The sequence below is a fragment of the Scyliorhinus canicula genome, chromosome 1 (assembly GCF_902713615.1).
Source record: "Scyliorhinus canicula chromosome 1, sScyCan1.1, whole genome shotgun sequence".
Lineage (NCBI taxonomy): Eukaryota > Metazoa > Chordata > Chondrichthyes > Carcharhiniformes > Scyliorhinidae > Scyliorhinus > Scyliorhinus canicula.
In genome coordinates this window covers 85,959,064-85,974,321 of record NC_052146.1, presented here as the reverse complement: position 1 = coordinate 85,974,321, position 15,258 = coordinate 85,959,064, and the positions used below count along the sequence as shown (strand labels likewise).

Sequence of the window (15,258 nt, the reverse complement as noted above, 5' to 3'; positions counted from 1 at the left end):
TCCCCAGATAGAGACCAAAACTGCACACAATATTCCAGCTATGGCCTCACCAAGGCCCTGTATATTTTCAACAAGACACCCCTGCTCCTGTACTCGAATCCTCTCGCTATGAAAGTCAATATAGCATTTGCCTTCTTTACCGCCTGCTGCACCTACAAGTTTACCTTCAGTGATTGGAGTATGAGGCCACCCAGGTCTTGTTGCACATTCAATCACCTAATTTATGGCCTTTCAGACATTAGGCTGCCTTCCTATTTTTGCTGCCAAATTGGATAACCTCGCATTTATCCAAATTATATTGCATTTGCCCACTCACTCAACTTGTCCAAATCACATTGAAGGATCTCTGCATCCTTTACAAAGTTGACCCTTCCATCCAACTTTGTGTCATCAGCAAATTTGGAGATATTATGGGGGCGATTCTCCAAAATGGAGACCAAGTGTTCGCGCCGTCGTGAACGCCGTCCCGTTTCACGATGACGCGAAACGGGCGCGGGGACGACCGATTCTGTCCACCACAGGGGCCAGCACGGCGCTGGAGCGGTTCTGCCGTTTCCGCGTGGCCGCTCGGCCCATCCAGGCCAGAGAATCGGTGGCCCCGCCAATTCCAGTGGCCCGCGACCAGCGTCGCGCCAAACACGCTGGCGCAAACGGTGCCGATTCTCCGCACCTCAGAGAATCGCACACCGGCGCCGGGGCATTGTGGTGCAGTTGCGCCAATTCTCTGGCCTGGCGCGGGGCTCGGAGAATTGCACCCTATATTTTGCTCCTTCACCTAAACCATTAATATATATTGTGAATAACTGGGGTCCGCACTGATGCCTGCGGTACCCCACTCATCTCTGCCTGCCATTTGGAAAAAGACCTGTTAATTCCTACTCTTTGTTTCCTGTCTGCCAACCAGTTTTCTATCCATCTCAGTACATTACCCCTAATCCCATGTGCTTCGCTTTTGCACGTTAATCTCTTATGTGGGACTTTGTCGAAAGCCTCCTGAGAGCCCAAATAAATCACATCCACTGCCCCCCCCCCCCCCCCCCCATAATTAACTCTACTAGTTACATCCTTGAAACATGATTTCCCTTGCATACATCCATGCTGACTCTTTCTGGTCCTGCCACTAGTTTCTAAGTGCTCTGCTATAAAATCTTTAATAATGGATTTTAGAATTTTCTCCACTACCAACGTCAGGCTTACTGGTCTATAATTCCTTGTTTTCTCTCTACCTCCCTTTTTAAGTAATGGGGTTACATTAGCTATCCTCCCATCTGTAGGTACTGTTCCAAAATCTTTAGAATCTTGGAAGATGAACATCTATTTCTAGGGCCACTTCCTTTAGTACCCTGGGTTGTAGTTTATCAGGCCCTCAGTATTTATCAGCCTTCGAACCCATCAATTTCCCAACATCATTTCTCTAATAACATTGATCTCCTTCAACTCTTCCCTCTCATTAAACCCTGTATTCCCAAACATTTCTGGTATTTTATTTCTGTCCTCATTTGTGAAGACAGAACCAAAGTGTGTGTTTAGTTGTTCAGCCATTTCTTTGTTGCCTATTATAAATTGCCCTGTTTCTGATTGTAAGGGACCTACATTTTCCTTCATCAATCTTTTTCCCTTCACGTATCTATAGAAACATTTACAGTCAGTTTGTTGTCCATTGTAAGCTTACTCTCGTACTCTATTTTCCCCCTTTTTAATCAATCCTTTGGTGCTTCTTTGCTGAATTCTAAATTGCTCCCAATCCTCAGACCTGTTGTTTTACTTGGTCAATTTGAATGCTTCTTCCCTGGATCGAATCCTATCTCTAATTTCCCTTGTAAGTCATGGTTTGGCCACCTTTGCCATTTTACTTTTGGTGCCACATAGGAATAAACAATTGTTGCAGTTTACTCATGCATTCCTTGAATGTTTGCCATTGCCTATCCACTGTCATCCCTTTAAGTAACATTTCCCAATCCATCATAGCCAACTCGCGACTTATATCATCATAGTTTCCTTTATTGAGACTCCGGACTCTAGTCTCAGAACCAACTACGTCACTTCTTGATGAAAAATTCTATCATATGATGACCTGAAGGCAAATGACAGCAGAAAAGAGAAGAGTATGCCAAGATGTCAGTGTCAGAACACAATCCTGTTTGACCTCAATGTGGATCTCAAAAGGTTTTGACGTTTCCCTGTCATAGCTGGCCTTACCCATCGTGTTGCCTTGGAAACAGGAGATCACATTGAGCAGCTTCAGCGGGTGGCCAATTTTCTCCAGCAGCTTAAACAGACCGCTTCAGCTCACATAGTCGAATGCCAACGAGATTGATTAAGGGCAAATACATCGGCCTTCATTATTCAGGGAATTTGTCTTTTAACTGCTGGACTGAGAAGATCGCGTCAATTGTAGATCTTCCAGTTCTGAAACCAAGCTGAGAATAAGGGTGGATGCATTCAGCCAGGATCTGTCGTCTGACAAGGGCAACATGGGCAGATACCTTTCCATGATTCTCGGCAGGGAGTTGCCTCAATGGTTGTTGTGGTTGCTGCAGTCGCCCTTGCTCTTGCAGAGGGTCACAATCTTTGCAACATGCATAGCCTTTGGCGCTGCCCCCCCCCCCCCCCCTTCCTCCAGCAGAGGCAGAGAAGTTTGTGCAGATACTACAAGAGTGCTGCTTTCCAGTATTTGATGCATTCAGGTGGTAACATTAGCAACTGGAGCTTTCCCCATGGCAAGTGAGTCCAAGCTTTGCTAACCTTCTTCACTGTAGGTTTGATATTCAGCTCTACCACACTTTACACAAAGACTGAAATGGCTCTCAGAATTGGAGTGTTCGAGGCATTATCATTCAGAAGAAACATCTTTCCACTTGCATCCTTCTTCCTGTTATTGGGTTGTCTTTATTTGACAGTGAGAAATGCTGTTTCATACAGAGACCACGATGACAGTTCTAACCATATTGAGTGGCTATTAGTCAGGACCTCCGAATTTCAGGAGGAAGGAAAACACCCCACATTACATAAGAAGTTTAGTTTCCCCGAGATTGACAGAAGAAATTGGGGACTTTTTAAAAGTACAGCAAGCACCATAACTGTAAAATATGTTTAAGAAAATGAAAACTTCAAGACTGAGAAGGTTTCCCTCCTGTAACGAACATTTAAATTTCATTACACCCAGTATACAGAGGAAAGTTTCCTCATTTTGGCTTTGTGGCATGGCCAGCACGTTTTCGGAACTGGGAAATTGTGTGTTGTGGGTATGGCAGGGTGACTGTGCTCCCTTCTTAACAGCTTATTCTAAAGTCATACAGTAACGATGGGAATATGTGACTTGAGAACCATTAGGAGATCATAATAATAATAATCGCTTATTGTCTACTTGTGACACTAATAATAATAATAATAATCTTTATTGGTGGAGAGGAGGTGTGGGGCTTGTGGTGATGGAGCAGGGATGTGGGGGTGGGGTGATGGTGAGTGTGGGGGTGATCTGGCTGTGGGGGTAATCGTGAGGGGCAGTGACACAGGTGCCATGGGACTCACTTCCTCGCCCGATGCCAACCTCCGCCCTGGTGATTGCCCTTTCTGCAGCCCTCTGACCATGTGCAGTGCCCGCTGTTCTGCTGTAGTGAGGGGCCGCAGGTCCGGTGGTTCTCCTGCAGTCTTCTCCCTCTCTCGGCAGTTGTGTTGTGCGGCCTTCTCCTGGGCGGGAGGGGTGAGGGGAAACAGAAACCACACAGTGTTAGACAGCTTGATGCCTGCAGCCTAGTGGGGTGTGTAGCTGGTGGCTTCAGTGGCCAGGGCACCCAGCCATGGTGTCCAGTATGGGTGCCGGCATATGGTACAGGGTGCGGTTTTGGCTGCCCTCCGGGTGGAGGGTAGAGGGTGGGGGAAGAGTTATGAGTGTGTGGGATGAGGGTTGGTGCTAGGGGAACAGTGCTGCCTACTCACCCTGGCCACCCTGAGGAGGTCATACAGTTTTTTTCTGCGTTGCTGGCCGGCCCTCGCGGTGTTGCCCATAGCGCTGACGACCACTGCCACCTGCGTCCAGGCCTGAACGGGCGTCTGTTTTGCTGTTGTGGATGTCCTGCCCTGGCATCAATACTTAGCCTCAGGAACGGAGAGTCCAGCCCGTGGTCTTTTCACTAGATTACAGCTCAATACAACTTGAATTGTAAAGCACTGCAGCTCGTGGAAACCTGCCGAGAGTTGTTGAAAGCAATTTACAATTGAAATTGAGTCTGCAAGATCAAGATGGGATTTGTTCCAGTTATAGTATTGAAAACAAATAATGGATATCTTTACACCAAAATGCAAACTCTGAATCTGGCCAAAGTATAAGGATTGGAGCACGTTACGGTCTGTGCAAATTATGGCATTTTTTTTAACGTTCTGTTACTTTTACCTAAAACATGAATTAGGAAGTTTACATGTGACAGTCAATTAAAATATTCATTACACCCAAATATGGAACATTCAAAAAGGGGTGTTCGTATGCATCAGCTCATCGCCTTGCAATTGTTCTGGCAACAAAGTGTAAAAGGCCAGTGACATTTTATAAAAATTACTTTGAAAAGGTGCCGTGTGTCTGGTATGAAATTTAAAAATGAATCCAGAAAACTGAAATGGCACTGTATAGAAAATGTAACACAGAGTGGGCTTGTGGACTGCATTGTAATAAATATTGCTTTTAAAACAGAATCAAAAATTGAAATAAGATAGGGAAACTGAAAACCAGCGTAGAATGTGAGCAATTTTGAAAGTAACCTTTGCGCAGTGTACAGTTCCTGAATCCCAATTTGGTTTACATAGGTCAATAAGTCTTCACGCCAGAATAAGATCACAATTGCCCCTCAACCCTTGAATTTCTCCAAAACCATCAGGTTTAGATTTTGATGTATTTATCCATTCAATTATAAAGGTAATGTTTCAAGTGCCAGAAGATACTGGGGCACCATCACGCTTCAGCAGTTAAGATCTCTTCATCATTGTTGCTGGCATAAGAACTACAGGATTGTAAGTAGGTTCTTTCTACCTCCTCACCAATGGTCATCAGTATTTTATGCCAACTTACTGAGAATTGCGTTCACTCTCTTTAACTTAGAACTGTCTAACCAGAGCAGCCCAAAGGATTTAAAATATTTTACATATTACCCTGGAACTGTGTCTGAAAACTGAAAAGATTGTTCAGATTTTTTTAAATTTTCGCTTTGAATTTAAAGAAATATTTACTCTTGTTCAATCTTGTACATACTCACCTCAGTTTCTCGAATGGTATTTCAGTTAACAGCATCGATATGTTAATAAAATGCACCAAACAGTTATCACCTAAAAAGCAGAACGGTGAATTGGAGTTGTGCTTTCGTCAAGTAAATATAACAGAATACACCAAGTTCTGAATATTGTCAAAGTGTTTGTGAATGTTCTTTTACTCCATTAATTACTGGTAGTTTCATTATTTTATTACGATTCATTTGCATCCATATATGCGACTCAAGCAATGTAATGGGGTTGCAGTATGTTCAAACAAACAAAATGAATCCACCGCATGAGCGGAATCTAGGTTATTGTTTCTTGTGGCGCAGACTATTCAAAATTAACCATAGACGAAAGGGTTGAATTAGTGTAAACTGTCAGTGAATTGTTAAAATACAAGGAATTTGTTTTAATTATGCGATCACCCAAGACTGCAATTTCAAATCAGCATCGTAACTAGTTAAATTATCTTGATCCATGAACTTGTTTTTATACTCAGACATTTGAGGGCGGCACCGTGGCACAGTGGTTAGCACCGCTGTCTCACAGTGCCGAGCACCCAGGTTCAATCTTGGCCCTGGGTCACTGTCCGTGTGGAGTTTGCACAATCTCCCCCGTGTCTGTGTGGGTCTCACCCCCACAACCCAAAGATGTGCAGTGTAGGTGGATTGGCCATATCTTTTTATTAAAACAGTAAAAAATATATACAAGGCCAAATGGTACAAACACTAATTTTGTGTGCAAAATTGCCCCTTAATTGGAAAAAAAATAATTGGGCACTCTAAATTTTAAAAAAAATACTCAAGCATTTGGACATTTTAGAGTTTACACATTTCCATTATCAGATTACAGATGGATGTCTAGCTGTAAAAATCTTTACTGAAGAATATAAGATAAAGATTATTTAACACACTGAACAGGAGGTGCATTTGCCGAATGACAATAGCCCAAGGAACAGCTCGAATCTGGGTTGATGTTCTTAATGGAACTCAAAAAAGAAAGATGCCAAATGGATGTTCACTAATGAGGGACACACCTGAAAGGAGAAAGAAATGTTATTGTTTTTAAATGTACCAAGAACTAGTTGAAAGTTTCCTTGTTGCGCACCTGCCTGATTGATCACATCCAAATGCATAGCCCCAAAGCAGACGTTAGACTCTGTGGTTTGACTGCTGTGTATTTTTGTTTTCAGTGACAATGGGTTGTAACTGCAGCACAGACTACGACGATGATAACTGGATTGAGGATATGTGTGAGCAATGCAAATTGGAATATGAACGAGAGCAGAAACAATACCAGCAACAAGTAAGTTATTTTCATTTTTGTGTGGCAAAATTGGTCCAGAGAATTGAAGGTTTTCTTAGAATGAAATTTCTTTATAAACTGTAATTAGCCAAAGTAATTTGCATCAGGAGTGAATGGTAGGAAGATGTTCACTTCTATTTAGACCTGTTTTACAGGATGAAGAGGAAATTTGTCCAAATGAGATGTTTCAAACAACGTGATTATACAGTTCAGCATTCTGGTCTAACTGGCGAGGATTCCATTCCTATTTAGCTTTGGCATTGGGCCTTGAACGATAACCTCAAAAGAGCCTCCCCTCGTTATACAAATCTGTGATTGGAATCTTCCACAATCTGGATACTCGCCAGCTAATTGCATCAAGAATTAAACAGAATCTAAAACTAAAATCTGAGCTCATCTGAGGTCTGTCAAAGCGAGCCAGGTGGTCCTTTATTTCAAAACAATACTTCATATCTCACCTTCAAAGAAGATTGTCCATTCATGGGATTGGAGTTGAGCCATGTTTACCCAATTTTCTTGACACAAAACAGTGTCTCCTCTTGAGTCACAAGATCAGGCTGTTAAATATGAACAATTGGAGCTAGGAATAGGAATTGCAGCAATAAATCTTGCATTTAAATATGGTCATCCTCAAAGGAAGGGAGAGATTACAAAGCATAAGGGAGAAAAAAATACAGAGGAATCTGAAGATGGGGAAAGGAGAGAAAAGGGGTCCAAATATGAATGCCAAAGTCACAGTTGAAGGGAGTTCTGAGACTTTTTGAAAGATGTGGGAAAGGTGGTAAGTGAAAGAAAACTCGATCCATAAAATAATGATGAATTCTCAGTAGTTATTGGGTTTGGTGAGAATTTAGATGCATAACAACCGATTTTCACAAATACCATTAATAATCAAACAAAATAGTTCTCATAATACAGCCTAACAACCCATTCCCCTCCTGATATGGGGACTCAGGTAGATTCACTTGTCTTTATCTCTTCATACATAGCCTGGCAGTATGAAAGGGAAATAGGTGACACTCATCAGGGAGAAAACCAGCTACCAATCATAACAAGTATTTGAAATAGCTCGCTATTAAAATTCTGTTCCTTATGTCAATGAGTTTAATCAATACTAATAATTGATCAATTACTTATTAACTCAGCAAATGTACAGGCAATAAAAGTCCAATATCAATTTTGAAAATTAATCTGGAAGACAAAACATTGATTAAAAGTGGGTGGGATTTTATACATGAAGCAACTGTTACTTGCCTTGAGGTGGCCTATGAATGACGACTACTATCGTATGCACTGATGAACAGCTAGATATCAAATTTTAAGTTCTTCAGCCAATTGGTGGCCTCCTTAGGGCGGCACATAGCACAGTGGTTAGCACTGTTGCTTCACAGCGCCAGGGTCCCAGGTTCGATTCCCGGCTTGGGTCACTGTCTATGCAGAGTCTCAGATTCTCCCCGTGTCTGCATGGGTTTCCTCCGGGTGCTCCGGTTTCCTCCCAAAAGTCCAGAAAGACGTGCTTATTCGGTGAATTGGACATTCTGAATTCTCCCTCAATGTACACGAACAGGTGCCAGAATGTGGCGACTAGGGGATTTTCACAGTAACTTCATTGCAGTGTTAATGTAAACCTACCTGTGACACTAATAAAGATTATTATTATATCATCAGCCTGGTTAGGGTGGTGAGAGCACCACTGAAGCACAGGTCAGGGTACTTCTCGATTATATACACCAAGGTTTGCATTTCACCGCACAGGGGTGAGGTTGCACATTGGAAGAGATTGTTCACTCCAGAGTGAAACATATTCAGTTTGACCCATTCGCCACATGGGAGGCCAAAGCCTGCGATTTCCAATGTTTGGAATGTTTATAAACATCTAGCTATGATTGACAAGTCATCATTACAACAAACACAGTTAAGTGCTATCTGCTGAGAAAAGGAATTGAAAGCATTTATCTACTAGATGTTTCTAAACATTGTGGTTAACTTCACAACAGGGTGCTTGAGATGCATGCAAGCGTGAAGGAAACTGAAAATAAACAATCCAGACACCTGGCTGTCTGGAAGCTATTACCCTGCCAATTACAGCCTACTAAAAGCTATTTCTCTTTGAAAGTGAATAGAAGCCTCAGAGATCAAGGGTTCTGAGGTGGGGCTCAAAACCTTGTGATATATTTTGGCTTTTAATAAATTAATAACTGTTGTTTTCTACACTTCTGTCTGAGACAACAGGTGTAGGGGACAGGTAAATGATAAAGCAGTGTATTTTTACTGTTTCTGCTTGGACTATTCTTTAGCTTCCAGGTTGGGGGGGGGAGAAGATCACTAATATGGGGGGTCTCTTATAGGGAGGTCTGTGATGGACGGTCTCTGAAATTGGGGGGTCTCTGATGGGTGGTCTCGTGGAAGGGTCTGTTTGGAGTCTCACATGAGAGTCGCTGATGGGGGTTGATGGGGGCGGAGGGGTGGAGTGGGCAGGATTTGCATTGTGGAGGGAGGGGGCCTTCTGGTGGACTATGGGGTACCTACATTACAGACCTACTCCCTTGACCCACACGAGGTCCACTGCATCAGGGCTTAAAAATATGTGCACCAATCTAGGTCTGCGTGAATCCCAGCCCAGAGGGCCACAGCATTACAGAGGCATAGAGAATTGGGTGTCCATCCTGTTAATCAGATGGAAATGAGTTCAAATGACTAATTTGCATCCACCCGCCTGTGCAAGGCATATAGCTCACGGCCACACCCAGTGAGGGACTGGCGCATCGGAATGGGATCAGCGAGATCCCCTTTTTTGCCTCATGTGTGATTCTCCGCAATATCGGGAACTCCGCTACCGGCAGCAGGCGACAGAGAATCAACCCCAAGGTGTTTACTGGGTGAGTGAGTGGGTGATATCTTCTACCAATGGCAGATCTGGACTTTTGCATACTCTTTCTAGTAATCACATTGTGCTAGCTACACAGCATAATGCTTTAGAGCACAGGTAGGCAATTTGTGTCTGTTGATCCTATTATTCCTGAGATTTTTTTCATGGTCTCATTCAGCTGGACATCTACTAGTTTGCAGTACGCCGAGTTCTTCCAGACTCAACTGCTGAATAGCAGACAGTCAAAGAGGAGGTTCTTAAAGTTCTGAGGTTCCTGCTAATTTTGCTGATGAGATTGTTATGAGTCTTCAGTTTAGCTGAGACTTTCTGGAGGTGTGACTTGAAGGTCAGTGTGCGGTTGAAAATGACATCAAGGTAAGTAGGCGTAGGGTGGTGTTCAATGCAGCTGCTGTTTAGGTAGAGGTCAAGTTCCTGGTGACTACTTGAATCGTCAAGGTGGCAGGCACATGATACAATTTTGATAGTGTTTGCTTTGAGGCTCCGTTTTTGACTAAAGCCAGAGGCCGGGAATCTCGGACCTGGTGGCAGCCTCCCTATTTTCCCGCCGCTGTTTTTCAGGTATCGGTGGGATTGCCGGTGGGGGTCCGTTGACCATCGTCGCCCCCCCCCCCCCCCCGGCGAGTCTCTGGGCCCCGATGGGCCAAGTGGTCAACGCGTTTGGCCCAGTCCCGCCGGCGTGGATTACTGACCTCACGTATGGCGAGACCTGGTAGGTAAGTGTGCGGGGGCTGTCCTGGGGAGGGGGGGGGTCAGGGGGATCCGACCCCAAGGGGGTTTCCCACGGTGGCTTGGCCCACGATCGGGGCCTACCGATCAGTGGGCGGGCTGGTTCCGTGGGGGCCTACTTTACTCCGCGCCGGGTCCATGTAGGTCTCCGCCATTTTGCCCAGGGGCCGGCGCGGAGAAGGGAACCCCCACGCATGTGGGAAATACGTTGGCCATTCCACGCATGCGCAAGATCACGCTGGCCGTTCCCCACCGCCTGGAGCTGCGGGGACAATCCAACGGCAATCTAGCCCCCTAGGGAGGTGAGTATTCCTCACTTTCGGGGGCCATTGACACCAGAGTCGTTGCCGCCGGTTTTCCTGCCGGCGTAGGGACATAGCCCCATTTTTAGAGAATCATGCCAGAGAGTTTACTAAGGTCGTCATTAAGAGAACTGTTAATGTCCTTGAAATCTCTCATTTGTAAGCACAGCAGAAGTCATGCACGTAGATGAAGTTGAGGGGGCAGCACGGTAGCATGGTGGTTAGCATAAATGCTTCACAGCTCCAGGGTCCCAGGTTCGATTCCCGGCTGGGTCACTGTCTGTGCGGAGTCTGCACGTCCTCACCGTGTGTGCGTGGGTTTCCTCCGGGTGCTCCGGTTTCCTCCCACAGTCCAAAGATGTGCGGGTTAGGTGGATTGGCCATGCTAAATTGCCCGTAGTGTCCTAAAATGTAAGGTTAAGGGGGAGTTGTTGGGTTACGGGTATAGGGTGGATACGTGGGTTTGAGTAGGGTGATCATTGCTCGGCACAACATCGAGGGCCGAAGGGCCTGTTCTGTGCTGTACTGTTCTGTGTTCTGTGTTCTGTGAGTCTGCAAGTGGCTGGCAGGTCATTTATGTACAGGTTGCGCAGGGTGGGGCCAGTACTGATTCTTGAGGTAGGTCATTCGTTGCGTCTGCCATGTGCTGGCCTTGGGCCCCATATGGACTCGAAATAGTCTGTTTTGACAAAGAGAAGTGATGGTATCAACAACCCAGGACCCTAGAAAGCTTGACTTGTAGACCTATGTGCCACAGAGTTGTAGACTGCACTGAGATCGATGTCGATGATTCCAGTTTTCAGGCATTTTTGAAAGGCAATTTCCACGTGGCTGGTGAGGGCAACTACCTGCTCTTCCTTGCTGCATTCCTTACGGAATCCAGTTATGTCTATGAATAATGCATCCTCCACGTTTGGTTGGATGTGGTGCAAACTGATCCTCTCAAGCAGATTATAACACATGGATAGAAGAGAAATTGGTCAGTAACTGGAAGCTTCTTTCTGGTCCTTGGCAGGCTTGGGGACTGGAATGATCTTAACTTTCCGATACATGGAAAGTCAGTTGAGGCCACAATTGGATCAGACATAATCTTATCGAATGGTAGAGCAGGCTCGAGGGGCCCAAAGCCTACCTCCTGCTCCTAATTCTTATTTTCTTGTGAGGATGAAGATTTAAATTCATAGAATCAGTCTCTGGTTTGTTTTTTAATTACTAGTTTTGGTAATGTTCAAAATGAAACTGCCTTTTTCATCAAAGGTTGTTATGTGGTTGTATCAGTTTCCACTCAAATATTAAAACCAACTTCAGAGGGGGAACAGAAGTTACCTTGTGACCAAGATCCAGTTCCAGCTTATACAACTGCTACCCTACAGGGCCACTAACCAACCGTCCACCATCTCTGCATCCAACCCTCCTATACCTCTCTATCCAGCCTCCCATGTCTCTCCATCCAGCCCCCCATGTCTCTCTATCCAGCCCCCATGTCGCTCTATCCAGCCTCCCATGTCTCTCTATTCAGCCCCCATGTCTCTCTATCCAGCCCCCCATGTCTCTCTAGCCAGCCCCCATGTCGCTCTATCCAGCCCCCCATGTCTCTCTATCCAGACCCCCCATGTCTCTCTATCCAGCCCCCCATGTCTCTCTATCCAGCCCACCATGTCTCTCTATCCAGCCCCCCATGTCTCTCTATCCAGCCCCCATGTCTCTCTATCCAGCCTCCCATGTCTCTCTATTCAGCCCCCATGTCGCTCTATCCAGCCCCCCATGTCTCTCTATCCAGCCCCCCATGTCTCTCTATCCAGCCCAGCATGTCGCTCTATCCAGCCCCCCATGTCTCTCTATCCAGACCCCCCATGTCTCTCTATCCAGCCCCCATGTCGCTCTATCCAGCCCCCCATCTCTCTATCCAGCCCCCCATGTCTCTCTATCCAGCCCCCATGTCGCTCTATCCAGCCTCCCATGTCTCTCTATTCAGCCCCCATGTCTCTCTATCCAGCTCCCCATGTCTCTCTATCCAGCCCAGCATGTCTCTCTATCCAGCCCCTCTGTCTCTCTATCCAGCCCCCCATGTCTCTCTATCCAGCCCCCCATGTCTCTCTATCCAGCCCCCCATGTCTCTCTATCCAGCCCCCCATGTCTTTCTATCCAGCCCCCCATGTCTCTCTATCCAGCCCCCCATGTCTCTCTATCCAGCCCCCCATGTCTCTCTATCCTAACCCCCATGTCTCGCCATCCAGTCCTCCCATCTCTCTATCCTAACCCCCATGCCTCGCTATCCAGTCCCCCATGTACCTCCATCCAGTCCCTCATGTCTCTCTATCCAGCCCCCTATGTCTCTCTATCCAGCCCCCAATGTCTCTCTATTCAGCCCCCCATGTCTCCCTATCCAGCCCCATTGTCTCTCTATCCTGTCCTCCCTGTCTCTCTATCTAGCCCCCCATGCCTCTGTATCCAACCCCCCATGTCGTTCTACCTAGCCCCTCTGTCTCTCTATCCAGCCCCCATGTCTCTCTATCCAGCCCCCCATGTCTCTCTATCCAGCCCCCATGTCTCTCTATCCAGCCTCCCATGTCTCTCTATCCAGCCCCCCATGTCTCTCTATCCAGCCCCCCATGTCTCTCTATCCAGCCCCCCATGTCTCTCTATCCAGCCCCCCATGTCTCTCTATCCAGCCCCCCATGTCTCTCTATCCAGCCCCCCATGTCTCTCTATCCAGCCCAGCATGTCTCTCTATCCAGCCCAGCATGTCTCTCTATCCAGTCCCCCATATCTCTCTATCTAGCCCCATATGTCTCTCTATCCAGCCCCCCATGTCTCTCTAACCGACCCTCCATGTCTCTCTAACCGACCCTCCATGTCTCTGTATCCAACCCACCTATGCCTCTCTATCCAGTCCCCCCAATGCCTATCTATCTAGCCCCCCCATGTCTCTCTATCCAGCCCCCCATGTCTCTCTATCCAATGCTATGTCTCTTTATCCGGCCCTCCATGTACCTCTATGCATTCACACATATCTCTCTATCTGCCTGCCCCCCTCCCCCATGTCTCCCGTTCTAGCCATATGTCTCTCTATCTAGCCCTCCACATGAAAATAAAATGAAATGAAAATCGCTTATTGTTGTCACAAGTAGGCTTCAAATGGTTACTGTGAAAAGCCCCGAGTCACCACAATCCGGCGTCACCCCCATGTCTCTCTATCCGCCCTCCCCCTTATGTCCCTCTATCCGTTCCCCCATGTCTCTCTACCCAACTCCCCGTATCTCTCTATCCAGACCACCATGTCTCTCTATCTGCCCTCCCCCCATGTCCATCGACCTTTCCCCCCATGTCTCTCTATCCAGCCCCCCATGTCTCTCTATCCAGCCCCCCATGTCTCTCTATCCAGCCCCCCATGTCTCTCTATCTGGTCCCCCATGTCTCTCTATCCAGCCCACCATGTCTCTCTATCCAGTCCCCCATGTCTCTCTATCCAGCCCAGCATGTGTCTCTATCTGGTCCCCCATGTCTCTCTATCCAGCCCACCATGTCTCTCTATCCGGTCCCCCATGTCTCTCGATCCAGCCCAGCATGTCTCTGTATCCAGCCCCCCATGTCTCTCTATCCAACCCAGCATGTCTCTCTATCCAGCCCCCCATGTCTCTCTATCCAGCCCCCCATGTCTCTCTATCCAGCCCCCCATGTCTCTCTATCCAGCCCAGCATGTCTCTCTATCCAGTCCAGCATGTCTCTCTATCCAGCCACCCAATGTCTCTCTTTCCAGCCCAGCATGTCTCTCTATCCGGTCCCCCATGTCTCTCTATCCGGTCCCCCATGTCTCTCTATCCAGCCCCCCATGTCTCTCTATCCAGCCCCCCCATGTCTCTCTATCCAGCCCAGCATGTCTCTCTATCCGGTCCCCCATGTCTCTCTATCCAGGCCCCCATGTCTCTCTATCCAGCCCAGCATGTCTCTCTATCCAGCCCCCCATGTCTCTCTATCCAGCCCAGCATGTCTCTCTATCCAGCCCAGCATGTCTCTCTATCCAGCCCCCCATGTCTCTCTATCCAGCCCAGCATGTCTCTCTATCCAGCCCCCCATGTCTCTCTATCCAGCCCAGCATGTCTCTCTATCCAGCCCAGCATGTCTCTCTATCCAGCCCCCCATGTCTCTCTATCCAGCCCCCCATGTCTCTCTATCCAGCCCAGCATGTCTCTCTATCCAGCCCAGCATGTCTCTCTATCCAGCCCCCCATGTCTCTCTATCCAGCCCAGCATGTCTCTCTATCCAGCCCACCATGTCTCTCTATCCAGCCCAGTATGTCTCTCTATCCAGTCCCCCATGTCTCTCTATCCAGCCCAGCATGTCTCTCTATCCGGTCCCCCATGTCTCTCTATCCAGCCCAGTATGTCTCTCTATCCAGTCCCCCATGTCTCTCTATTCAGTCCCCCATGTCTCTCTATCCAGCCCAGCATGTCTCTCTATCCAGTCCCCCATGTCTCTCTATCCAGCCCAGCATGTCTCTCTATCCCAGGGGTGGGCAAACTTTTCCGTGCAAGGGCCACATTCAAAAATTCACAATTCACAAAGGGCCGCATAGTATATTAAGTAAAATAATTACTTCACCCGGTTATGATTCTGGGCGCCTCATATAGAACATAGAACAGTACAGCACAGAACAGGCCCTTTGGCCCTCGACGTTGTGCCGAGCAATGATCACCCTACTCAAGTCAATGTATCCACCCTATACCAGTAAGTAACCCAACAGCCCGCCTCCATTAACCTTAAAAAAAAAATTTTTTTTTTTTAAAAATT

At 46.8% G+C, this 15,258-nt stretch overlaps 1 protein-coding gene across 2 annotated transcripts in view; it reads left to right on the top strand.

Annotated features, from left to right (window-relative positions):
• LOC119964754 (proto-oncogene tyrosine-protein kinase LCK-like) overlaps window positions 1–15,258 on the top strand; it is a 156,376-nt gene that overhangs the window by 38,055 nt on the left and 103,063 nt on the right. Inside the window, exons 2-3 of one of the 2 annotated variants that reach the window (XM_038794700.1) lie at window positions 4,910–5,004; window positions 6,437–6,549. In XM_038794700.1, the coding sequence (XP_038650628.1) occupies window positions 6,442–6,549 (108 nt within the window). In that variant the 5' untranslated portion in view covers window positions 4,910–5,004; window positions 6,437–6,441. The remainder of the gene's footprint in view (window positions 1–4,909; window positions 5,005–6,436; window positions 6,550–15,258) is intronic. The other variant, XM_038794710.1, reaches the window with a different exon arrangement.